Source organism: Coffea arabica, chromosome 2e, assembly GCF_036785885.1.
Source record: "Coffea arabica cultivar ET-39 chromosome 2e, Coffea Arabica ET-39 HiFi, whole genome shotgun sequence".
In the NCBI taxonomy this organism is placed as follows: domain Eukaryota; kingdom Viridiplantae; phylum Streptophyta; class Magnoliopsida; order Gentianales; family Rubiaceae; genus Coffea; species Coffea arabica.
The window spans coordinates 11,331,543-11,357,386 of record NC_092313.1 but is presented as its reverse complement, the minus strand read 5'-3'; the positions used below and the strand labels follow the sequence as shown (position 1 = coordinate 11,357,386).

General features: G+C 36.8%; 3 protein-coding genes across 6 annotated transcripts; 2 read left to right on the top strand and 1 right to left on the bottom strand.

Annotated features, from left to right (window-relative positions):
* Positions 1 to 692: 692 nt before the first annotated feature.
* LOC113730939 (uncharacterized) lies at positions 693 to 9,773 on the top strand. Its single transcript, XM_027255942.2, has 18 exons — positions 693 to 1,150; positions 3,146 to 3,265; positions 3,363 to 3,488; positions 3,646 to 3,708; positions 3,871 to 3,978; positions 4,541 to 4,618; positions 5,445 to 5,537; positions 5,633 to 5,719; positions 6,315 to 6,416; positions 6,553 to 6,672; positions 6,815 to 6,877; positions 7,419 to 7,561; positions 7,931 to 8,012; positions 8,099 to 8,157; positions 8,266 to 8,311; positions 9,058 to 9,149; positions 9,233 to 9,302; positions 9,395 to 9,773. The coding sequence occupies exons 1-18, from the start codon at positions 890 to 892 to the stop codon at positions 9,467 to 9,469; spliced, it is 1,788 nt and encodes a 595-aa protein (XP_027111743.2). The 5' UTR covers positions 693 to 889; the 3' UTR covers positions 9,470 to 9,773.
* Positions 9,774 to 14,594: 4,821 nt separating this feature from the next.
* LOC113730938 (uncharacterized) lies at positions 14,595 to 16,388 on the top strand. The gene has a single exon (XM_027255941.2). The coding sequence runs from the start codon at positions 15,103 to 15,105 to the stop codon at positions 16,015 to 16,017; it is 915 nt and encodes a 304-aa protein (XP_027111742.1). The 5' UTR covers positions 14,595 to 15,102; the 3' UTR covers positions 16,018 to 16,388.
* A 4,684-nt stretch (positions 16,389 to 21,072) lies between these two features.
* On the bottom strand, positions 21,073 to 24,862 carry LOC113730936 (uncharacterized). Of its 4 annotated transcripts, none has more exons than XM_027255940.2 (4): positions 24,536 to 24,862; positions 24,310 to 24,414; positions 22,197 to 22,396; positions 21,073 to 21,531 (listed from the first exon to the last, which is right to left on the bottom strand). In XM_027255940.2, exons 2-4 carry the CDS (start codon positions 24,400 to 24,402, stop codon positions 21,276 to 21,278), a joined length of 549 nt encoding a protein of 182 aa, XP_027111741.1. In that variant the 5' UTR covers positions 24,403 to 24,414; positions 24,536 to 24,862; the 3' UTR covers positions 21,073 to 21,275. The 4 variants fall into 4 exon arrangements, with proteins under 4 accessions (XP_027111741.1, XP_027111740.1, XP_027111737.1 ...); XM_027255939.2 differs by having other exon boundaries at positions 24,616 to 24,862; XM_027255936.2 differs by having other exon boundaries at positions 24,310 to 24,422; positions 24,616 to 24,861.
* Positions 24,863 to 25,844: the final 982 nt, after the last annotated feature.

Sequence of the window (25,844 nt, the reverse complement as noted above, 5' to 3'; positions counted from 1 at the left end):
TCAATTATCTTTTGTAGCATTTAAAATTGATATTAGTTGATTTTGTACAAACCAACATTGTAGACATTAGCACTATTACATATATGATAACTAATTTGAATATTTTTTATATAAATTTCATGTTTCTAATAATGAATGTATATAAGATTAACTCTTAAAACAAATATTACCAATTACTCCCTCCCTTTTTTTATAACTGACGTTTAAGAAATTTGCTCTAGTGTACTTTTATCTGTCGTTTTATTATCCCTATACAGTATTAATTATTTTTTCACAATTTTACCCTTTTATCTCTCTTTTCCAATACATGGTTCTTAATTACTACTCCTAGTAATTATTGCTTCTCTCTTTGCATTGCTTTTGGTCTAATAAAACAGCACCATTTAATACTCTAGTGAGAGAAAACATGGGTGAATTGGACAATTAATGAGGGTACAAAAGTAAAATAGTGTACAGATTTAAGTAATGAAAATTTTTTCTTAATTGGTGTGCAAAACCTTAAACGTCAGTTATAAAAAAAGGGAGAGAGTATTAAACTTGACAACGGGTCTAAGCCCAAATATCATTAAGGTGATCCCATTGGCCATGCCTTTCTGACTCGAAAGGCCCAAATTTTTTCTTGTATTATCTGTAAGCCCAATTAGTTTACGGTGCCCGAAGATATATAATGCCAGATTGGCACATTCCTTAAAAAATTTCAGTCGTCGTTATCTCCTATCGTTGTATTTCTCCCTCGACTCATTGCCTTCTCCATTTGCTCCCTCTCAACACAGGAGCTAGAGATTTGACAAAAAAAAGAAAAAGAAAAAGAAAAAACACAGGATCTAGAGAGAGAAATTAAAGAATAGGAAAAATCTTAGAATAAATTTTACCGACGAGAGATCGGAATATGACCGTCGAGGTAGCGAACGGCGTTGCAGGGGGCTTATCCTATCCGAACGGGGACTTGAAAACCCAAAACCCTAGCGCCACTGCCAAGAAATCTCGGGAGAGCGAGCGGCGCCGGAGGCGGCGCAAGCAGAAGAAGAACAAGGCGGCGTCTGGGACCAATAATACCGGTGACGAGAGTGACAATGCCGCTGCCGCCTCCGAGGATGCTAACGGCACCACCGATAATGATAGCGCCAAGGAGAACTCGGATCCTCAAAAGGTATGTTTCATTTTTACTTGTGTTTTCTTTTGCTTTTCTTTTTCTATGGATCATGCTACAGTTAGGTTTCTTAATTTTGTGGATTTTGCATACATTGGAAATTGACCAAATGCGTACGAGATTGTGAGTCAGTAACTATGGCCCAAGATTTTAGAGAAATAAAAACTATATCCTATGATTATGGAAACTAGGGCTTGATTTTGAAGGTGCATGCAAAAGTTTCTGACAATACTCTGTCGAAGCTATGGTTTTCGTTTTTTGTAGATTAGTTTTTTGCTAAGATTTGTTTTGACTTGATTACTTACTGGTGGTGGAAATCCTTTTTATCTTTATCCCGTAGCTTTTTGGTAGTCTCGGCTAGATCTTTCAGGAATCCCAAAGTATGTTATGAGATAAGAGTTAAGACTGGGTATATGCTTTGTTTTGGTTATGTTGTGCTTGGTACTAAAGGAGGTCTGCAAGTGATTACCTTGTCTTACTTGTTTGTGCTTTGTCATATTTATTTTGTCTAGGTAATATTTGATATCACTTTATCTAAGGGACTCATTCGTTGTGGAATTTTAGGAGGCCAGGCTCTAGGGCATTCTGCTTTGTCAATGAAATGGGTGTGGAACTTGAGCACAAGATTTGGTAGAGGGTGGAAAAGTATATTATTGGGAAAGAAAAATGGGAAAGAGGAAGGATCTAGCATTATTTGTTCTCTCATGTCATACCTGGAAAATTTGTCTTGTACATATTTGATGTGTTCTTCTTTTCCCGATTTGCCATGTAATTTGAATTCCTGTGATATGATTTAATATGAAACAGCATCATAACTGAACCAGCTTCTGTCGTACTTGGCTGGTTGGTTTGAAAATTGTTTTTCCCTCTTTTTTTTTTTCCTGCTGTTGGCGAAACACAATTTTATTTCCTGATCTGGTGGGAACTGGAATATTCATTCTGTTGTTTGAGCATCTTTGGAATTGTTGTCTTTCCAGAAACAGTCAAAACATGTTTCTGTAACTTTGTCAAAGGGAAAAAAATGGTTGTACTCTCTGATAGATTATTGTGAAGTACAAGAAATATGTCAAGATCTGAAAAGTCTTTTTCTGGTTGATAGTTTTCCTCTTCATGAATACATTCTATACCACAAAAGTTTATTGCAGTTTGGCCACTACTAGAATGTTTTTGGTGTTTCAGACCAAAAGTATATTATAGTGTACCAAATTGGCTCTGGAAAAGTTTTGTGTAAACATGTGTTGTCAATCTCTGATCTAAGAATTGCTGGACCTTCCTGGACTAAAGAGAATCCATCAGGTCTGAATAACATAAAAAAGTGATTAGTAATGAGTATGGATTAACGTTGACCTTCTGTGGCGTCAGTTGTTGACACTAGTAAAGGTTATTGGCTTTGCATTTCTCAAGTGTTGATGGCTAAGAGTCAAGGAAGAAATCACTTGGGTGCACATGAAACTGCTTGAGATATTTGAACGGTTTGGCATGCAATGATGAAAGCTGTCGCTCGTAACTGGTCATATGTGCATTTCTGCTTGGTTTATGCGTGGTTTATGATGTTTGTGCATTCTTTAATGGCCATATAAGAAGTAGCTTTTTAGTTAAGTCTATGGCTGTCATGTGTTTCTGTGGGACTGGATACATTTGGAATCTGGAGAATATTTACTAGCAGGAAGTTGTTTCATCATGCCAGATGAATTAGAGATTTGTGTCATTTTCTTGCTTATTTCTTGGAAATGAGAATTGTTTGACTAAGTTGATTGCATTGTAATGAGAATTGTTTGACTAAGTTGGTTGCATTGTTTTCAAAATCCGTTGTATGCCAAAACCAAGAAATTTCTACCAATCTAACTGAATAAACTTGTCATCTGTGCTAAGTTGAATAGGCTTCTGGATTCTGATATCTTGGCATTTCTGTAATATGGTTGGATGTTTTCATTGGAGAATCAAATAAAAAAATTATGTGGATTTTAACTTCCTTGTTTTTCTTGTATTGAATAGGTCTTGGAGCAAGTTGAGGTGGAGTATGTTCCAGAAAAGGCTGAACTTGACGGTGATTTAGATGATGAATTGAGAAAGGTTTTTGAGAAATTCAGTTTCAAGGATGCTGTTGGTTCTGAGGTAAGAGGTCCAATTCATTTTATTAAGTTGCTGTTGTTTGTGTTGGTATTTCTAGCTTTAATATTTTGGCCAAGTTTTCACCATCTGATCTATATAGGAGAATGACAAAAAGGATGAAACTGCACCTGATGCCACCTCCAATAAGAAGGTTGATTCAGATTCAGATGGAGAAGAGCAGGACCCCCAGCAAAAGGAGAAAGGCCTTTCCAATAAAAAGAAAAAGGTTATTAGGTTTATCTTGATACTAAAGTTTGTATTCGATGTTATTCTCGTTCCTCAGTATTTTGTAGCTAAAATTACTTGGCTTTCCTTTTACTGGTAGAGCTAGTTCCTTTTGGTTGGTAGTACCTCTTATTTCATTTCATTGTGTGTGCATGCAGCTCCAACGTCGGATGAAAATTGCAGAACTGAAACAGATTTCCTCAAGACCTGATGTTGTTGAGGTATTTTGTGATGCAGAACTTAAAAAATTCTTAAAATTCTTGTTCTGGTCATCCTTACTGTAGGAAATTCATTTCGGTGTCTTCAATTGGTTCTCCACATATGCACCATTCTACTTCTTATCGTTGTTTCAGTTTGCGATGATACTTGTTTACTTTTTGCAGGTCTGGGATGCTACTGCTGCAGACCCTAAGCTGTTAGTATTTCTTAAATCTTATAGAAATACAGTTCCAGTTCCAAGGCACTGGTGTCAGAAGCGGAAATTTTTGCAGGTTAGTAGCTGCAGTTAGAAAGTTAGCTATTGGTTGCCGTATTAATGTTCATGCTTTTTAGATGTCCATACAATGCTGTAAATGCGAAAATGATGGGCTTGATAAGGGTGGGTTTTGGGTTGAGTGTGGTGGAAGATAAAGTCGATGCCGTTTGTCTTATGTGAGTATATGTGGTTCTTGCAGGCGAGCGGCTGTGACGTCTAAGGAGCCTGGACATGTAGGTGTTTGGCAAGGGGATCCTTGCTTGATATCTCTATCTTAACATTTTTACTGGTGGGGGTTGGGATGTAATAATCCATGCTTTTGCTTATGGGCAAATAGATCTCTTTAATTCTGCCTTTGCAAGTGCAACAAGTGACTCATACCTAGCAGGATGCTAATGTATATATTTGCATTCTCAGATCCTATTACATCCTGCATAAGGCTTGGATTAGTTTAATGCTTAAGTTATTGGCCTAGGCTATTTAATCTAAGTTACTATTTACACCCTAGTGAGTGTTGCTTTAAGACACATAAGTTGTGTTAAGCTGTTATCTCATCGGGCTTGATACGTATTTTGCAGGGAAAACGAGGAATTGAGAAACAGCCCTTTCAACTTCCTGATTTTATTGCTGCCACTGGAATTGAGAAAATCAGACAAGTAAGTGTTATATTTACTGAGGTTTCTTTCTGCAAGAATCTTGTTGTTCTAGAATGTACGTCTTCTTGATGATATGAGCAAAAACTTAATTTTAAGAACTACATTGTTGATCTTTTTTAATGGTCAGACTTTTTCTTTATGCAATTTATCCTTCAGAAATTTGAAATATTATGTTTTTAATTGGCATTCATTGTCGCAGAAGTTAGTTGTTTAATTGGGATTGGCTGAGGCACTTGGTGATGAATTTTTCTCTATTTTGGTTTCTGTGTCAGTCTATTTTAAGCACCATCCACCTGTCATCAACTAACGCAAGATATAGGCTAATGTGAATGCCCAAGTTAGTTTTCAGGAAAAAAATTTACCCCCCCAGGAAGGGTACAAGTCAGACTGCACGCGTGTGTTTGTTGGGAGAAGGTGTTTTATTGGGAATATGGCTGTATTTTTTGTTCAGGTTGTTAAGATTAAAAGTTTGATTCTTGATCTCTTTCTTGTGTATTCTCTGCTGAAGTTTGGTTTGTATGTTTATTCAAACTGTGGTTGACATGTTGGTCACCTTTTCTGTTTGGACAAAGCCAAGCTGTTTTTTTCTGTTTAGCAATTGCATGGTCAATGACGAGGGATTTTCCGAATCCAAATATAGAGTTTGGCTCTTTTTTGTTCTTCATTACTCAATAATGGAACTTTTTTTCCCCGTTTTGTGGTAATTTGTCTGTTTTGATTCTATTTACTGAGAAGCATTTGATTAGTTAGCAACTCTGCTGCTGTGCCATTTCTCCTGTCAGATCCTGGATGTAAAATCTGCTTGACTGTTTTTATGCTAATGCAGGCATATATTGAAAAGGAGGACAGTAAAAAACTTAAACAGAAACAGCGTGAGAGGATGCAGCCTAAGATGGGGAAAATGGACATTGACTATCAGGTTTCTTCATCCTGTCAACTTACAAACAGAACTTTCCCTTTTGTTTTCCATATTATACGTTCCTCACCTTTTCATATGTTGTTACTTCATCATAGGTACTGCATGATGCATTTTTCAAATACCAGACCAAACCAAAGCTCACAACACACGGTGATCTGTACTTTGAAGGAAAGGAGTTTGAGGTATGCACCTGATGCTTTACCTGGGCATTAAGATGTACTTTATTTGCCCCTGCATAATCTATATTTTTGTCATTTGGAGATGATGTCTTGCCAATGCGCACACACACTGGTTAGACAACAATTTCAATGTCCTTGTAGATAACCATAGATGTTAATATGTCTCTGTAACTGGTTATATTGGTCCATTAATTTGACGCTCTGATTGAATTTTTTTTTTTTGTTTTGACTGAAGGATCAGCGTGGTGATCATGTGTCTGGTAATTCATAGATGTGAAAATAAATTCATGATGAAAAACAGAGACTGTGATGTAATTACTTTTGTCTGGTATTTTAAGGAATTTGTTTCTGAACATGGCAGTCTTGCTTAGTTCCTTGACATCAGAATTCAGATGACTAACAGTTTGATATTTTTGAGTCTTATTGCATATGTTGTCATAATGAACCTGTCAGTTGTCCTTGATTATGTTCTATACTAGTTGTGAAGCATAGTGCTACTGTTGTAACCGGTAGATTCGTCTAAAAAGTGAGTGTAAGTGTCCTTGTATTCTTCCCTTTAAGGTTTTTAATGATTTACTGTTGTTTGCACTCAATGCAGGTAAAGTTGCGGGAAATGAAGCCAGGCATGTTATCACAGGAACTGAAAGAGGCTCTTGGTATGCCAGAAGGAGCCCCTCCTCCTTGGCTTATTAATATGCAGGTCAAATGAGTTACATACTTGTTCATGCTTTTTCTTACCATTACCATCGTAATTCCAGTTTTACTTGAAAATCGCACATATTAGTTCAAGGGAACGTGCCTTCTTTCTTGCTTGTTCAATTATCTTCTTATTTCAGAGGTATGGGCCCCCACCTTCCTATCCTCATCTTAAGATTCCGGGATTAAATGCACCTATTCCACCTGGAGCTAAATTTGGTTTTCAACCTGGAGGCTGGGGCAAACCACCTGTTGATGAAGTAAGTTTTTTCCCCCCTTCTTTTGATTCTTTAATGGCACATTTTTTGTGTCATCTTTGCTGGTGGCAATCTCCTTTTGTGTACATCACATGTTACAACTGTTTTACTTCTAAGTTCTTTCTATTTTACATATCTTGAGCAGCATGGGAACCCTATATATGGAGATGTCTTTGGAGTTCTTCATCAAGAGCAGCCTAATTATGAGGTACTGCTTCCTAATCAGTTACTTGTTTCAATTAAAAATTTTCTCCTCTTTGTTCTTGCAGAAGGTCGTGCTTATTTTTCAGAAATGTAGCCAACTATGTTCTTTATAAAGCATTTCATTCATTTGTGTGTGTGTGTGTGTGTGTGTGTTGGGATGTGAATATTATTGGCCTTCTTTTTCTGGAACATAGTTTGTCTATGTTTGATTATTGCCTTGTGTGTCTTCTGGAGATAATTTTAGAAAATATCCGTTGTTCTTTCTTGAAGATGGATGAGACTGTGTAACTGCAGTAACATTAACTGCTCTTGGTTGGTAAATTTTTGGTACATTAGAATCCTTGCACCTGTTAAATATACAAACTGAGAGATGGCATTTTTTGAGACTTTTGAAAAAATGTTTTTATCTGCCTTTTGTGATAAGCATATAATTTTGGATTCTCAATCTCAGAAGGGTTGTATAATTCATCAAGATCGTATGATTTCTTCGATTTCTGTGATTTCGGTTCCCTGACATATTTTGCAATTCCTGATAAAAAAATCAGGAGGAACCAGTTGATAAGAGTAAACATTGGGGTGACTTTGAGGAGGAGGAAGAGGAGGAGGAGGAGGATGAAGAGGAGGAGGAAGAACAGATTGAGGAGGAAGAAATGGAAGATGGTATTCAATCGGTGGATAGCCTTTCAAGGTATTTCAGTATATCTTGGTTTGCATCTTGATTTTCTCTTTACAGTAGATGTTTGATCTGGTGCTTTGTTACGGTATTCTTGTAAGTTGTTAAGATGGTAGATGGCTTGCTATGAGTTATCCTTACACCACAAGTTTTGTGGCTTCTGTTGACATTTTGCAAGTTTAACATGATAAGCCCTAGAAAGGCTTTTTGTCAATGTAAGTTGTATCAGTAACTTAATCTGGTACGACATTAAAGGCATTGGAGTATGCATGCTGAAAAACTCTAGAAAATGGTCAAAATGAAAAGTGAACTGCTGATTAAATAATTGTTTGGCACATTTGTTATTCTTCAATTGTCTTTATTTTTCCTTCTTTGTTTTTACAGCACACCTACTGGCGTTGAGACTCCAGACGTTATTGATCTTCGCAAGCAGCAAAGGAAGGAGCCAGAGAAGCCTTTGTATCAGGTTAGTGGAGAACATGAGTTCCAATCCTATTCCATCCATTTGTCCCTTTGTGTTGTTGCTGAAGCTAACAACGCATTTATGTAAAGGTGCTTGAAGAGAAAGAAGAGAGGATAGCTCCAGGAACCCTACTTGGAACAACTCACACGTAAGTATCATGCTTGTAGTATCAGAAATCCCTCTTAGTTTTTGTGTCTTTGTTTTCACAAGAGCCTCGGTTGTCAATAACTAAGATAACTCTGCTGTCTACCTACAGGTATGTGATCAATACTGGCACACAAGACAAGACTGCTGCAAAAAGGGTGAGTATATTTGATATCTTTGTTTGGTAATTATGCTAATTGTAGTCACTTGCATCTCAACTTTTTGATGGGTCTACAAATGGTTGCTCTTTTTTGGCTGTTTACAATCTTCCTGTAGTGGTCTGAAAAATGTCTGCATGACTAGGAAACTCTGGCAGTGGTCTTTTTTACAGTAGTTTACCTGTTAATGTTGAATGAGAAGATGTTCTCTGGATGATTGATACTTTGTGGGGTTTGCTAAGTTGTTTGTTTGCCTCAGCCGCGTGATACTGCGCATTGATGGAATTTGTATGCTATGTGGGACCATGCTTAGTTATGTATATTATTGCCATTGCCAAATTTTCTTCTTGTTTTTTGGGCTTAGACTGCTCAGTATGCAATCATAATTGACCAGTGTGGATTTGCCAATTTAGTATAGTTGTTGCATTGCTAATTGATGAGTTGAGGACAAAGATCTGGTATACTACATGAGGTCCTGGTTCCATGTTCAAAGAGATTTTCTCGTGTACATTGTCAGTAATTGTTCTGGTTTGGTGAAAATGCCGATTTTGGTGTTTTACAACTTTGTTGATGCAATTTTGGATCCTCCAAACAGATATACCCACGTGGACATTAAAAATGTCCTAAATAACTTGGAGTGTTATGGTGTTTGCTAGAAGTAAAGATGATGTCACTTCTAGGTCATGTTATAATTATACTATTTGGGTTACAATTCACTCTGGATTGTTTATACTGGTCTCTTTCAGGTTGATCTGCTTAGAGGTCAGAAAGCTGATAGAGTTGATGTCACATTAGCACCAGAGGAGTTAGAAGTCATGGATAATGTCTTGCCAGCCAAGTAAGTGTGGTGCCTGTTTCTGATTGCTCCAGCGACTTTGTTTTGCTGGTGTGTAATTTAATTCTTTCTTGTATGATTGTCAGATACGAGGAAGCGAGGGAAGAAGAGAAGTTAAGAAGCCAGAGAGAAGATTTCAGTGACATGGTTGCTGAGGTGCGTGCATAGAATAGAAGTTTATTTCCTGGTATGGTGGTTTTATCTTTTGTAGTTCTGTTCTCTTATCTAATGGGACGAAACTACTGCAGAATGAGAATAAAAGGAAGAGAAAGATGCATGAAAAAGAAGGCAAGTCAAAGAAGAAGAAGGATTTCAAGTTCTAGGGTGCAAGGGTTGCTAGTTGCAGCATCAACAGAGGTGCAAGAGAAATTGTGCTTCTCCTCCTCTGATTAATTGGCGCCTTTGTCGTGCCAGTATTGTAGAATTGTTGTTTGTCCTCCTAGAATAACCCATTTTTAGTCAAAGCCTAGGAGTAAATCTCTATTAATGCCTCCTGGAGTTTTCTGTTAAGGGCTTTACTGCACCGTTATGTCCATTATAAAGTATGTGGTAGTAATTAATTAGCATTGTACTTCTGCCGTTGTCCTATAATACGGACAAATGTAACTGCCGCTAACTTTTTTGCTCTCCTGCCGTATTCCCCTTGTAGATGACATCTCATGCCTGACAGGATGATCGACGTGTTTGGTCCCCGGGGGGGGGGGGGAGAGAAAAGGGTTGGATGATTGTTCTTGGTGGTGTCTCCGGGGAAGTAGAAGTGAGAAAAGGGGAAAACAAAAAATAGCAGGCAAATTTAAACATTCTGCTGAATTTTGTGGTGACGACAAGTAAATATTATATCTTCCAAATAAATGTATATTTAATGAGCGTCGAGTGGTAATGGAATGGGACATATTGGGTCGGGCAAATGTTATGTATTATGTACTTTTAGGGGGATGTGATGTGGTATGAGGGGTAATCGGAAACAGGGTTTTCGGGGTTGTGTTGTCCAGCGTACCATATGTTTTTCTGGGGTTGCCATCCAATGCCATTCCTTCCTTCCTCGTAGCGAATCAGAAGCCACATGACTGACAGATAGGACCAATGCGCTCCCCCTCTAGTCCGTGTCACGAGTTTAGGTTAAAATGGTTATGCATTCCGACGTGATCCACACCATTACTTGTCTATTTTACGATTTGTCTAATTTGTGTTTTATTAATATAACGGCTTAGTTTGTGTGTGTGTGTGTGAAAGATAGTAATCTTAAATTTTTTTAAAAAAAAGGTCAAGTTTAGGGGGAATTTACAGAACAAAGCAAGCAAAAGCTCCTACAATCATCCTGGAGAAGTTTTGAAATGGCCACAGGCCTACAAGGAAAAACAAAAAAGTCTCCTTCTGCATTGACTCCGATCCATGCCGAAAAAATGATCCGCACATCTATTATTAATAGCTTCTTGGAAGACACGTCTAAAGGTAGCTGATTGGAAGCTCTGCATGTCTAAAGGCTTTAGTTAGTTCTAAAACTGACCTATCTGTACTCGCGGGAAAATGATAGTTGACATTGAAGTAGAAAATGGTCCCCGCTGTAAATCGACACATTTAAAAAAATCTTTGGAGAAAACTGAAATTACTAGTTATAAGAACTTATATAGACCTGAAATTGCAAAGACTCCTAGGTTGTACATGTGAAATATTCCAAAAAAAATATATAGCTTTATAAATTTCTTGAGGGCACTGCTAGGTTGCTTGATTGACCCTATACCACATGCTAATAATGTTGACGTAGGACCATTTTCGATGCTGTGGACATGTTACTTGCTGTTCGCTTTGGCATGCCAATTAATATTGTCTTGTAATTGTAAACCGCAATACCCTTAGCCTCAATTCTGGTTTTTATTAATTCTAGTGCAAATTTGAATTTTTCTGGTCGTTCAATGAAATTACTTGACAGGGATATGCCAAACAATGGAATTTTGTCCCAGATTGTACCACGTCCTTGTCCTTTCGTAATGATGCATGTGTCAATTCATTACCCATTTGGCTACTTGTTTTAATGTTCCCTTGCTCCCCTTTGCATGTGTAATCCCTGTACTATCATCAAAGGCTCAAACTGTAGAGGCTTGTAATGCAGCATATAAGAAACTATTATACTATATATATGGCTTTGTTTGGCTTGAGCAATTAATATTTGACCAAGCATTTGAAATCTAATCCATATCACTCCAATAGTTGTTTGGATTACTTAACAGGCACTTGGGGGTTTGTAATACTTATATCAATTATTAAATACCTCTTAAATAGCGTAAGTAGACAACTATAGGCATTTATTTGAGAGAATTTCGAATCCTCTGTATTCAAATGCAGCCTATGGGAAGCCATGACCGAAGCACAGCCATTATTTATCACCACACAAATCGAAATTGATAATGGATGGGGCCCCTATAATTTTTTGGTGGATTCTCAGAATGCCGACTGACAAAGAATTGGTTCGAGTAGTTTGCTTACTGCATGAATGGCGTGGCAATGCACAGGAATGAACTATGAAGATGACAATTAATCTTCTTTTTTATACTAATAAGTAATAATATATATATATATACTAATTAACTTGTCTAGATAGTAGTAGTGTTACTTATAATACACTAATTCTAGAGCTCTCTCTCTCTCTCTCTATATATATATATATATATGTATGTATGTATTAGTGTGTGTGTGTGTATGAGAGAGAGACAGAGACAGAGAGCAGCTAAACACACACAAGTCCTCCGTCACCTTGAGCAGCTACCCTTTGAGTTTTGACAGAAAGGTTTACTTACTTAGCAGTTAATTAGCAGCATGCTTTTAGAGTTTGTGGAGATAATCATATCCGGTCATGATTCTGGTGGGTCGGCAGTCTACTTTGTGATATCCTCCTCAATATCATATAGGATTTAGCTGAATGAAGTGATGAATAAACTTAGCACAGCCCACCACCTAATTCATCAGAATCATTTTCCAACCTGGAGCTGGGTCCATCCGGTGGTCCAGCGGCCAGTTGGAAGCATCCCATGATGCCAGTCACTCGAAACATTCGGCTAAGAGGAAAAAACCTCTGGCTGATCATTCTTGCATGAAACCCCTTTAATTACTAGTACTAGTAGTAGTATATATATATATTAGCAATGCAACCAACATATGCATTGTACGAACGACAATGATACGCTGCAGTTGCGTTGCGACAGGGGCTGCTTATTCTACAAAACCAAAAATAATAATAGTCTGATTCCGCATGTTTACACAAAGATTTTGACTTGATTAGTTGGATATATAGAATGATGTGTGAACTCAAATACTTTGTGGAGAATTGTTTATTCACTAACGTGGGATTCCAACTCCATGTCGATGTTGGACTTTGATTAGTAGTATATATATGCTTAATAAAGAAGTGAAGTGAAGCCACACTTAATTATATTTATATTTTTAGCAGCAGCAGGTTGTCCGACAAATATTCTGTTTGGTCTTTTAATACGTACTACTATTAGGGAGAGGCATCTTACCCGTAAAGTGGCTTTACCTAACCCACCGACCTAGTTGATTCCCTCCTGATTTTGTTATCTGGAACATCTATTGCTCTGCTGCTGCTCCTCCTTTCTGATTGATTGGATTTGTTGGTAAAGTAGTCAAGGACATTTTGTTGGGATGTGATTACATTTTTTATGAACTTGGGTTGTTTTCTCCTTGTCAGCTAAACGAACACCGGCCGGTAACAAAAGAAGTTGGATGGGGTAGATGAGAATAAGTAGCGCAATTTTATAAATTAGTGTACAAATTCTTGTCACTTGATCAGATTTTCAATCCTAACTCTTTACATGTTCCAAAGAAATATTAATGCAAGTTTTTGTTAAGAGTCCGTCGCCTGATAAATTAATATATCCCAAAAGTCTATTCAAAGTGAACTTTTTGAGCATGAACGATAAGCATTTTAAGTCCTTCAACATTTTCAATCGTTTTATGACGCTGCGAGATCAATATGAGGCGAAAGTGAAAAGATTTACGATTTGACACTGGCTAGCTTTTGTCCACTGCAAAATCAAATTAACAATAATCTTAGCCAGTACCTAGGCTGCTAGCTACCTCCACCAGAAGACTGAACATGAAGGTTTCCATCGCCATCATCATTTTCTTGGTGACTCTGGTGTCAATTCCGGGTAGCTAGCTAGCACCTGTATCAAATTTCAATTCTGGCCGTACACCATCATCAACCTTACATGTCAATTCCGGATGTTTGCTAGCAGTTTGTCCGGTGACTATTTCTGAGACAATTTTGCTTGTACTTGAGCCATCACGTACATATTGCTGTTAAAATGATTTCATGGTTGAAATGCAAACGACAACGCCAAAGAATTTAATCAAACTGATAAGACTCAGATACAGTTCGGAGGCTGAAGATTATACGGCGGATGGTCCGTCCTTGGTGGCCTGTGGCATAGATTTTCAGTCCGGTGGATCAGATCAGATGAACAGCCAAGCCTATGAGCACCCGCAAGAATTACATCTTTTAGGTGCATAGATTTTTCTTCACCGCAATTATTGAAAATGGTGAGTCTGCCATAATGTTGGACTACTTACCGCCTATAGACATGAATCGAATAAAAGAATAATTTTGACTAGTACGCTGTATAGAAGTTTTGTCCTCCCTTGTATTGTATGTATGTCTAGGGAGCATTAACAAGAAAAATTTTCCACTTATGAAAATCTAAATGTTACTACTACAGAGTACAGAGCGAGCGAGAATCTGTTATAGGTTAAAAAGTTTGTAAAAATTGGCCGCCCCCACGAGGAATCACGTGGTGAGTGACAACTGGTTTACACCCCAAGGCTCCAACACCTTTACTTAATTAACCTCTCTCTCACTATATGATTTAGAGTTAATCATCATCATCAATCACCACCATGAATGGTTATAGAACAGCAGACAATTAATTACACCGACCATTCTTTCTTCATCCCTACATTTGTGTGTGCTAAAAAAGACTGCATGAAACAATACGATCAGTCTCTCTTTCTACGCCACTATACATCTCTTTCTGTCAACTTTGGAACCCCACAAGATTAAATGTTATTGAATCGAATACCTTCATATATTCCACATGGAAACTCATTTCTTTTCTTTACCTCAAAACAACCTCCGAGTTGTATCTTTCAATTTACATGCATGCATTCCATTTTTCCCTATATGGAAATGCACTATCAACGGCCAAGATTCATTCCGTGTCCATTCTTGCTTGCCACCCTCAACTTAGGGGCGAAGTAACCACACTCAGCCCACCATAGAGGATGGAATGTTTACATTGGTGTGCGTTTTCTTTATTTGAATGTGTGTTTTTCTTTTAAGGAGAGAAAAGAATATGTAAGGAAATTTTCTATAGATATAGTGGGGGGTGGAATTTTATATATATAGTTGACACGAGGACCCCAACAACCCACATAGGATCAATCAAAACCCTCTTGGACCATTGAAGTTTATCGGGAAAATAGAGGTATAGATTTATAGATCTCTCTCCCTAGTCCCTCCCTCCCTCCCTCCCTCTTCTTGTTATCATTGTTTTACAGGTAGATTGGTAGAAAGAGAGAGATAGATAGGCAGTTCTAGTACTAGTAGAGAACTAGAAATAGATAGACAGATAAAGAGAATCTCAGACATGCTCGCTTCTCATTGCCTTCCTAAGAATTTCATTCTACTTTGCCTTGTCTGCCAATTTCTTATATCTTCACAATCACAGCCGCACTCCCTTTGCCTTGAGCAAAACAATTTGATACTTCTTGTCCTCTTCAGGTTCCTCTCTCTTCTTGCACCACCATCCAAAGGGGCTAGCTAGCTAGAATTTGTTTGATCATATGCATAGACATTAACAGTGAAAGCAATCAAATTTAGTGGAATTCTCTTTTGTTTTTCTTACCTGCATTAATTCCTTGGATTCTTTGCGTGAAAGTAAAGATGGGATTAAATACTAAACAAGTTTCGAGTGATCATCCACTGGATTGGAACCAAACTTTGTTGGATTCTGGCGCGGTGGAGTTGCCGAAACCCCCTCCAGCGAAAAGGCAACAACAGAATCAGCAACAGCAATCAGAGCCTTTGAAGTGTCCAAGGTGTGGTTCCTCGAATACTAAGTTTTGTTACTACAACAATTACAACAAGTCTCAACCTCGCCATTTTTGCAAAGCTTGTAAGAGGCACTGGACTAATGGAGGGACTCTTCGTAATGTGCCCGTTGGCGGTGGTCGCAAAAACAAGCGCCTGAAGACAGCAAATGCTGCCACGACCACCACTGCCATCACCACCACCAATACTGCCATTGTTGGCGGCGGCAGTAGTAACAGGAATTATGCCAATCTTGCTCAGAGCCAGCGAAATTGTCATAATTCTCCTCTAGCCACTATTAATGACCAGAAAAATATTTCTGATATTCTTTACCAGGCCTTGATTAGCAGTTCTTCTTCAGTCCAGCATGATCCAATCAATGCCTTCGCCAGCAAGACTTCGATGAGCAATGCTATTACTGGTCCAATGCTATCGCTGCCTCAAGATCGTCATAGTTTACAATTTTCATTCTCTAGCTTAAGCCCTTTTGATACAATCCCATGCTCATTTCCTTGCTGCAATTTATCCCTGAATAACGCTTATGATTATACTGCGGAGCTTGATCATCTGGAATCATCAACAGTTACTACAGTCACTCCATCTACAACGAGTGCTGGTGTTTTTTCTCAGTCATCGTGGCAAGGTCAGACAACAAATACCAGCAGTACCCTGGCCGAAATGCCAAACTACTGGAATTGGAATGATATGGATCCATTGGTTTCGGCTGACCTCAATATTCCGTGGGATGATATAGAGATTAAGCCCTGAAGGACAACAAACAAATTGATAACAAAAGGAATCATCTGTATTTGTTGTTTCGATTCAGATCTCATCATGTTTGGCGGATGAATTAATGTACATAATCTGTCCCTAATTTCGGTCATAACATTCTATACAGAGTTGAACCAGTGCTCAATGCTTAACTCTATAGTGAGATGTAAGGTGTGTGCACGTTTTGTTTTGTTTGTTTTTTCGGTGGCTTTCTTCTATCTGGGATCAAAATATTTACTATGATCTTTGAAGCTGTTCTTTTATTATCAGCTTCATGGTTATAAATATGAGCATTAAGCTCTTTTTTTCTCTTCATTGATAAGAGAATGTTTAATAAAAATTGCTTCTTCCGAGGGTTATGTTTCTCAGCCACAAGTTGTTCTTATGGAATGGAACAGGAATTGGACTCGACAGGCACAGGGGAAGAGATGAATGGGGTCTTTGTCGAGCTGGGTGGGGATGACTAGATTTGATGGAAGATTCTTGCAAAAATACATGATATGCTTTCATAATCTAGATGGAGTTCAATTAATGAAGAGAATAGTTCTAAACTACTAGTAATAAACGCTACCTGCTTCACGTTCACTCATGATTATTTTTTTTCACTCATATTTTTAATGCACTAATAATTAAATTCGATTTAGTGCTTGAAAGACTATACAATTCAAGTCAAATAGCATGTATTACCCCCTTGAAGAAAGGCTTCTCTAGGAATTTGATAAAGCAACAATATAAACTTTGAAATCTCACATTAATTTAAAATTCATGGACATGGCAATGAAGATCTTAGTCCTGATTTTCACCTCATTTGAAATTAAAATTGCTATAAGAAATCAATAAATACGAGTGTATCCTGATTATAATTAAACTCATCCTTCGGTTTTTGCTTATATGGGAAAGGCATGTATTATTTTTTCTTCCTTCCTTTTGGTTTGGTTTTACTGAGAGAACCAATATAAAGTCTGCCGTTCTTCTTTCTCCTTCCTTTGTCCCTTTGCTGAAGGTTTTTCCCAAGCCAAATAACAACAGAGATTAACATTTGGATGGTTGCTAGAAGGGCTAGCTAAATGATCACGTTAGAGATTCTAAGAAATCGATGTTGTTTAAGCTTGCTGTACAACAGTACTATTACAAAGTTCATCAATATGTTCTTTTCCTTAAAAAGTCGAATGTTCCACCCAACCATATGACATTCATTTTGAATAAATTAAGCTTGAATCCAGCTACTTTCTTACTTGAAATATTAGTATGCTTTTAAAAATTTATTTCCTATTTCTTCTTTAACATTGGGTTTAGTTTAAATTTAGTAGTTCGGCTAAATGCACATTAGTCTTCCTTCAATTCATTTGGATGATAAATAAAAGAAAGTAGTATTTTATAAGCAAAATGTTAATTAAAAAAGCTACCTATTAAAAGTGTTTACACGTTTTTTCCTGTATTTAGTTCTTTTCAAGTTTTTTTATTTGGTGACAAAGAATATAAATTTCTTTTGAAAGTAAAAAGATCTTTTTTAACCTCATCTATGTATTGTGAATTTGTGGTGATGAGACCCGTTGGTAGATATAGAAATTTAAAGGGCAAATTCCACTTTATCCCCCTGTGATTTAGCATTTTTTCATATAACCCCCCTATAGTTTCAAAAGCTATACATAACCCCCTTATGGTTTGGATTAAAGTGTTAAAGTAACGGAAATAGTCACTCGTAACGGCGTCATCTAAAATGTCAAAAATACCCTTATGTAAAATTAAAATTTATGTATTAACCAAGGGGGGTTATGTGTATATTTTGAAAATCATAAGGGGGTTATATGGTAAAGTATTAAATCATAAGGGGGTTATATGGTAAAATATAAAAATCATACGGGGTTAATGTGTCATGTATTTATAAGGGTAATTTCGACATTTTTAGAAGTTCCGTTACGAGTGACTATTTCCGTTACTTTGACACTTTAATCCAAACCATGAGGGGGTTATGTATAGCTTTTGAAACTATAGGGGAGTTATGTAAAAAAAAGGGTAAACCACAGGAGGGTAAAATGTAATTTACCCAAATTTAAATAACCCACAGCTCAAAAAATGCCTTTGTAATTGACTAGGAGAAGTCAAGATACTGTTGAATAATGTGGTTTACTGACCTCACTCCAATGAGCTAAGGTAATTAAAGGTATAATGTCACAATGCTAAAGGAAGCACGTTTTCACTAGCACTTACATTAAGGCGTCTAGTTAAAAAGCACGCCTTCCAACCTGTTGTTGGATCAATTGGCAGCTAGCGAATCATTGTAGAACCCAAAATTATCGAATTGGGAGATCAATTTCAAGCTCGCACAAATACATAAAAGGGAGGCTAATTTACACACATGAAGATGTGTAAGAAAAGGGGAATAAAATTCAACAATATATTATTAATTAATAAGAACAAGACTTTCATGTTTTCACTCTTCTTAACTAAATATAACAATTAGACGCCCTACTTATAATCGAAAACTGTAAGTCACAAATATTCAACAAATAACTTCAAACGATACTCAAGCTACTAAATCGACTGTAAATAAAAAAAAAATACACGGGAAATAACTTAAAACAATACTCAAAACTACCAAATTAGAAAAGTACTAAAAACTTAACCAAAAAAAATTGCTAGATTTGTGGTGATGACTTAACTTGACCAAAAAAAAACGACTGCTGGGTTTTCTAATTTTTTTTTTCTAGTAGGGAGGGATGGCATTTAAGAAGTAAGGAGGAATATAATGATTGAAATTCAAAACCTCTAAATTTTGAAATTTCAATCTTAATCACTAGATCAAAATCTCCTTGACAATAAACCGTTCTCTTTTAACTTTCCTAACTTACTTAAAAGACTTGAGTTGGATCTCATCAACATGTGTTCAATTAATACGTGGTGTGATTTCTAGCTATACTTTAATTATTTCTCACTTTATGCTATGTCGCTTTCTTTTTCAATAGCTGCAGGGGCAAAATTAGAGAAATCATACCTCCAGCTGCAATTGAAGGCGCAACTCTCTACACCACGCCTCTGCACTTGAAAGCAGATATTGGAAATTTGGAGCCTTACTAATTTCTTCTCCGCTAAGGAGACATTTTCCAAACTTCAAAAGGTAGTTGTCAAAACTACAGTCCAGTCTTTTGATTTTGGGATAATTTCAAAAAACATCCCCAAGATTTTGAACAATATCATTTAGCATCCCCAAAGTTTCAGAACTACGCTTACTTCCCCTACTACAGAGGTGGGATCCAAAGACACCAGTCTTCCCTACTCTTCTAGCGATTATTTAGGCACAAACGATCTGGAGAAAGAATCAAAATTGATGGACAAAAAAAAAAAAAATTCCTACAATTACTTTTGTACTAAAACCTCCACTTTTTGGTTTCTCCTATGTCAACATTATATTACAATATTCTCTATCCTAACACTTATTTAGGCTAAAAAAAAATGGAAGAAAAAAAATCGAGATCAATAGAAAATGGCTATTCTAACCATTACTTTTGCACTCGAACCACCTTCCCTAAACTTTCATTCCATGCTAATCTTGTGTTGCATTATCCTTGCAATTCTAATAATTATCTAGGCCAACTAATTAGAATAGAAAAAGATTGAAATTCATAAAAAATTGTGGTTTAACAATTAATCTTATACTTAAAAGCCCCTCCTTTCTCCCCCTTCCCCGCCCCGGCCCGACTTTTTTGGCCCTGCATTGCCAACCTTACATGAAATTAATCTAATTAATTTTGATAAATTTTAGGTAGAAAATTTTCCAAAAAAAAAAAAAAATCGTATTCTAACCATTTCTTTGTTTGCATTTAAACCCCCCCACATTTTTAGTCCTTTTATGCCTACCCTCTATTATAAATCAACTTGGTAGAAAATTCAGCGTGGGTCAACACAAAAGTGCAGAGTTAGAATCAAAATATCATCTCTCTCCTTAAATGATAACTTTATGATTTTTTTTCTGACTTTGGGCTAACATGGTTAGAAAAAATTGGTTTTAGGAGAGATTGGTGATATTTTTGAAACCCGAGAAAAGGTCAGTGATACTATCAGACATCAAGGGTGAGGTTTCGAAATTATCTCTTTGATTTTTACAATAATACAAGCAATTGGTCGGAAATTTTAAAAAAAATCAAACTTATCATTTGAAAAGGGAAAATAAATTTGACAAGTCCAGTGCATGTTCATAAACGAGCATGTCTTTATTATCAGGACAAATATCACAAGAATAAAGGGCCAGGACCCCTTGCCTGCCTCACATACAGCAACATACATTGAAATTCCATGGTTATAATCCATTTAGGGAGAGTGAAGAAGATCATTAGTTTCCAGTCGAAGTGGTTCTAGCTCATATACGTGTGAATAACAAGCGATGAGATTAGATTTTTCTGAAAAGGCCAAATGAGAGTAATACAAAGATAAAACGAATGGCTCAGAATTGAATTACCTGTTTCCAAGAAACTCAACGTTCAATAATATGACTTTCGTTCGTTTGATATCTCCTTCCAAAGATACGATTTGCTAGTTGGTACCTATCGACAATTTACCAGCCCCATGCCGTTAATGTCAAGCTACCTTTCTGTAAAAGATAATCAGTTGCAAAGTTCATACGGCAACCCAAGAGGGTTAAACCGATAGTTCTAAATTTCCCTTGATCAAAGCCATAAATTTCAGGGTAGTCTGCTTCCTCATCTTTTGGAACTTGGATCCTTCTAATTCGTGTTCGTCAGCTTCTTACAGGAATAGAATTGGAGAGCATGCACAAAACACACCATACCTTACTGAACATCAAATAAGACTGAAACTTCGTGCGCGTTAAATGCATACCAATGAAGAAGAAGCCAAACTGCTTTTGGGAATTTATTTCACTGCTTAATGCCATTCTGACTACTGCAAGGGATTATAAAGACCAGAGAGACTCCAACCATTTGAGCTGAGTTGGAAATGACATTAACCTCGATGCCGGAGGAGCAACGTCTGTACCGCTCCACCAAGAATTATATAGAGAAAATAAAAGAAAGGACAAGAAGAAAAAGGCAAACATGTGGAACTGTGGCAGAACAAGACATTAGAGAGGTTAGAAGGAACAGGAGGGGCAACTGTTTTCGTACATATACGCACCTCCATTTCAGAATAGCACCACAATTTACAGATGAGAACCCAACAAATCCTAGAACATTAAAGCACCATCCATCGTACTTCAGTTTTCTAATAAAATTATCTCTAGTAATGTTGGTGGTCTCTTGTTATAAGGCCCCCATCCTTATGCCAGCATCCCTAACATTAGGGAGGTATCCATCATCAGCCCTTGAATAACTCACGTAGTAGAGCTCAGAGAGTACGCCAGTGAAAACAATCAATGCAGCCGCAGCCCCAAAGACCCCCTTCCTCAATGTCTCGCAGGAAGGAGGGTTCTGAGATAGAATAGTTCTGTATTTGGTATGGTAGGCATTTTTCACAGAACCAGCTAGCAAGCACACTTCAGCAATAAAAAAGGTCAACCTGAAAACCAAGAATGCACCGCCATTTATCCAAATCCAGGAAAAAATTCCATTTTCTTCATGAAAATAAAAGATGCAAGTCGGGTTGAGATCAAAGAGAGCTTTAATCAAATTGCTGGGGCTTGATTTGAAGACTAATGAGCTTGAATCAAGTTAAGTATCATTTTACAAGTGATTCACGTTTAAGCAATATAATTCCAAGCTAAAACATAACTTAATACAAAATTAAGCATGTCTATTCACACTTTCACTAATGAATTCCTTCTCTATTTTAGAGTGCAAATATTATGTGCTATGCACACATCATAAGCCCATTAGGGTTTCTTGTTGTTGAAACATAAAAAGTTGGGGGTTTATGAGAATGCGAAAGAAGACATCCGGGAAAATAACAGAAAGAAATATTACAGAACTCAAGCCAAACTTGAGTTTATTAAATATAAATCTGAGTTAGCTCAATCTCAATATTCAGGACAAAAAAAGACAAAGCGTGAAGTGGATGCTCAAGTCAGATTTGCTTAACCCACCCCTGACTGTGTCAGAGCTAGCCTGGGCTTGGCTTTAAGTGCAGCTTTCCAAGTAAAACTAACAACGCCATGGGTGAGAGTACAAAATGGCCATCTTAAGCAAACATGAAGAGCAGGAAGAGTAATATTTAACAGAACATACCAGCAGGTTATAAATAGGACAATTGCCCAGGTCCTTGGACGGCCAGGCCGTAGTGCCCTGCCACAACACAAGCATCGACTTGCAAACATCACAAGTAGTTGACTTGCCAGAAGGCACAGCAGTGACCCCACACCCAAGCCAGTCGCAACATCTGATTCATAGACGCAATAGTTTGAAGTAGCATCCGTGGTAGTTGTTGCCTGCCAGAAAAGTGAGGCACATGAATTGTTATAGTGCTCTAATTTGAGCCAATCTTTCTATAAAGAAATAACTGATTACTTCTCCAGTGCAATATCATTTACTGAGCTACAACAGTTGAGATATATAAGTAATTAAGCTTAATAGAAGTCCAATTCTAGATGTAAAGGTGTTTCTGGTATTCATTATCAATTTCTGGATAACAAGTTTGTGGAGTGTTTAAGGATATTTTGAGGCCAAAAAATGGGGGGAAAAAAGTTCAAATTTGATGCCTATTAATTGGCACTACAGTAAGCAAAGATAACTGCCTCAATTCAACACAATTATTCCAGCTTTATGCTATCACTCTTTTCAAGGATGGTCTGTTAAATAGCGACCTTAAGGTCATTCAAATGGTTAAAATGGTGCACCTTCCGAGACAATTAGTAATAAAAGCCACTGCTTATGATGCAAGCAATTTGATACTAGTTGCTATATTGGAGGATCTGATAAAAAACTTGTGTTCATGCACTACCATTTTAAAATTTAGATACTGAACAATTCAATTTTAGATTGCAAACTGTTTCTTGGTGAATTCCACAAATGTTTACAATTCCCCCTTTGCTTCTCTACATCAGCCTTGACTAAGGTAAATTTGGGAGTGACAGATGAGAGAAGAGTCAGGTTAAGAAATGAAGCAACTAAAGTGAGAGGCTGGCTTCAGGTAGACCATCCGGCTCTACAGGTCCCTTACCTGACTTTGATGAGGGCAATCCGAACATGCAGAGAAGAAATCAAACGCTTATCTCTTAAATTATTTCCGTCAATTAAGTCTTAAATCCTACCCTGCACAAAAGACTCCATGTGGATTTTTGAAAGGGCATTGACATGGCCTTCATGCCCAGGCAATTATAGTCACAACCATCACACTAGCACAAGCACTTTATACACAGTGAACAATAGTCAGAGAAGAGGACAATAATCTCCATCACTTCACTGATGCATGTTGTCTTCCAAGTTTTTTCACATTTCAGGCTTCCTATACACAATCACTGAATCTCTTCTTTGTAAAACCAGGGTTGGGGTGGCCAAAAAAACAGACTACAGTTTCCTGAATGGCTTAACCAGTTTGCACTCCTCCTATGGTAAACACCTATAAAGCATCGTTTGCAGTCATTCTTGCCTAATCCTTTTTTTTTTTTTAGGAAATTTCCCAACCATTGGAAGCCCCTACTGAACCTTGGTCTCAAGCCCTTCAATCTCTATAATATTTTCTCTTTTGATTTTCATTGAATCTTCAGTTATTGGGGCACATACGTTTCTATCTAATCAATGAATGCCCTTTCTATAGTTATATCAGAGACCAAAAAAAAAAAGCAGTTTTTACTTGGAGACCTTCATGAAATGTATACAATATGTTATGTGTCAGTTGGGTCTTACATAAATGACATCAAAATTTCTTATCACACTGAGACCTGCAGAACTAGAGACACACAAATCTACGATATGCAAAGACACGCAAAGACAATATGGAGATGAAGACCACAAACTATAATTTTTCTCATTAGGCCTACCGTGATTTATTGCTAGAATGCTCATGCTCAATACATATTTCCATTTCCATATCACAACCACAACACTGAACATGAATGGTTATACTGTAAAATTAGCTACCTGAATACCTAAAATGGGAAATTCATTAAACTCGAGAACAGCAGACAGACTTGGATTCTATTTCTGATGCACGTGAAAATTCAACAGGCCTTTATCAAAATTGCAATTAAATATTAGCAGATCACGAACCAAAACAAAATTGCAACTTTCTGCCAGCAGCTCTAACCAAAAACCTCAAGCTATAATCAAGAAAAAAGAGTTCCATCTACCACTCTAAATTGGCATAGAAGAAGGCAAATTAGAAGTCTGGGAATAAACTTACAGAAGCCCTTCTTTGCTCAGCAGCAACAGCAAGTGCAAAAGCTATCAAATCAATAATAAACACCACCAACAGCAAAAGCGTTGAAGAAGCCATCTTAACAATAGCCTATATCACTTCAATTCAATATCAACACCGCAAAAGTTAAACAAAAGTATTAAAAGCGTTACAGAAAAGCAAGCATAAAAAATCCCACAGGGGGCCAAAAAAGGAGAAAAAAAAAACCCACCAATATTACTAGGTGTCTGTGTGTCTGGAAATTGAAGAAGATATTATAGACCAGATATATACTGTGGACTGAGTACTTACCGGAAATAACCAAAAAAAATCTTTTGTTGATTAAGGAAGAAGTCAAGTAACGAAGGAGGAGGTTTCTTGGAATTCTGGGAGGGGAGGAGACTTTCTTGGATTCTTGTAAGAGCGGAATAAACTTAATGCACTTACCGCTTCAGTAGTAGTGTATTACTTGTGTCGTTTAATTATCAAATATTAATGATTCGATTGAATGAGCTATCGTTTAAACTTAGCGTGCTTCTTCAGGAGTCAGGATTTGAGGCCTTATGTGACTTCAGTTGGTCGCTTTTTATTTCCGAGAATTTTTAATGGGTGCCCCAAATGTACTATTTAGTACACTTAGACCCTGTTCCATAATTCAATTTAATACTTAAATTTAATGGTTCAGATCTTGTGTTTGATAATAAAAAATACAACATCATAAAAGTGATGTTAGGCTTGTTTGATCACAAAAAAATAGAATATACTTACTCAAAATAACAAGTGATAAGCTGTTTACTTATCACTTAATGTAGAATAGATTCAAATATTAATATTTCAATACCTAACAATTCAAAAACTTAACAGCTTCATATTTCAGAGTCCATATTTTAGTTTCACTTTTATCAAATGTTAGTTTTCATTTATTATTTAAATTCACAAAACTCCCATTAATTACTTCGCAATTACAGGAGGCACTATTTCAATTTTTTTTTAAAAAAAAAAAGACTTAAAACCCTTCTCATACAATAGAAAAAATTTCATAAACAGCAAAATTTAGAGTGATGTATTCTAATTCACGAATATTGAAAATGCCACAGTGTCGACCAAAAATATTTCAAGTTAAAGATCAAGCAAGAATTAAATATCTATGCAGTTATTGGGGGGCTTGGAAGTTCCTCATCTATTGAAAATTATAAAATAGGCTGGAAAAAGTTTTAAGGATTTTAATCATGTCGCAAAATTACACATTCTAAACTTTTGTAAAATTCCTTTTCTTCTTTTATGTTCCCCCCTCTTAATTTTTGACATCTTACACTTAAAGTGAAAATTCACCATTAAGAACAAATGCCTCTTGAAAACAAAATATATATATATTCTTTCGACTTTTTAAGCTTCAAATGTTAAATTGAACACAATGTTTTCATTCTAATTTATTTGGGAAATTGTTGGATGAAAAATGAATGTTTTGTGGTTGCCTTAATTCTGCAATTGTCAATGCCACCATAATTTTGATTTTAACAAAAATTAAGCCAATCCCTTAT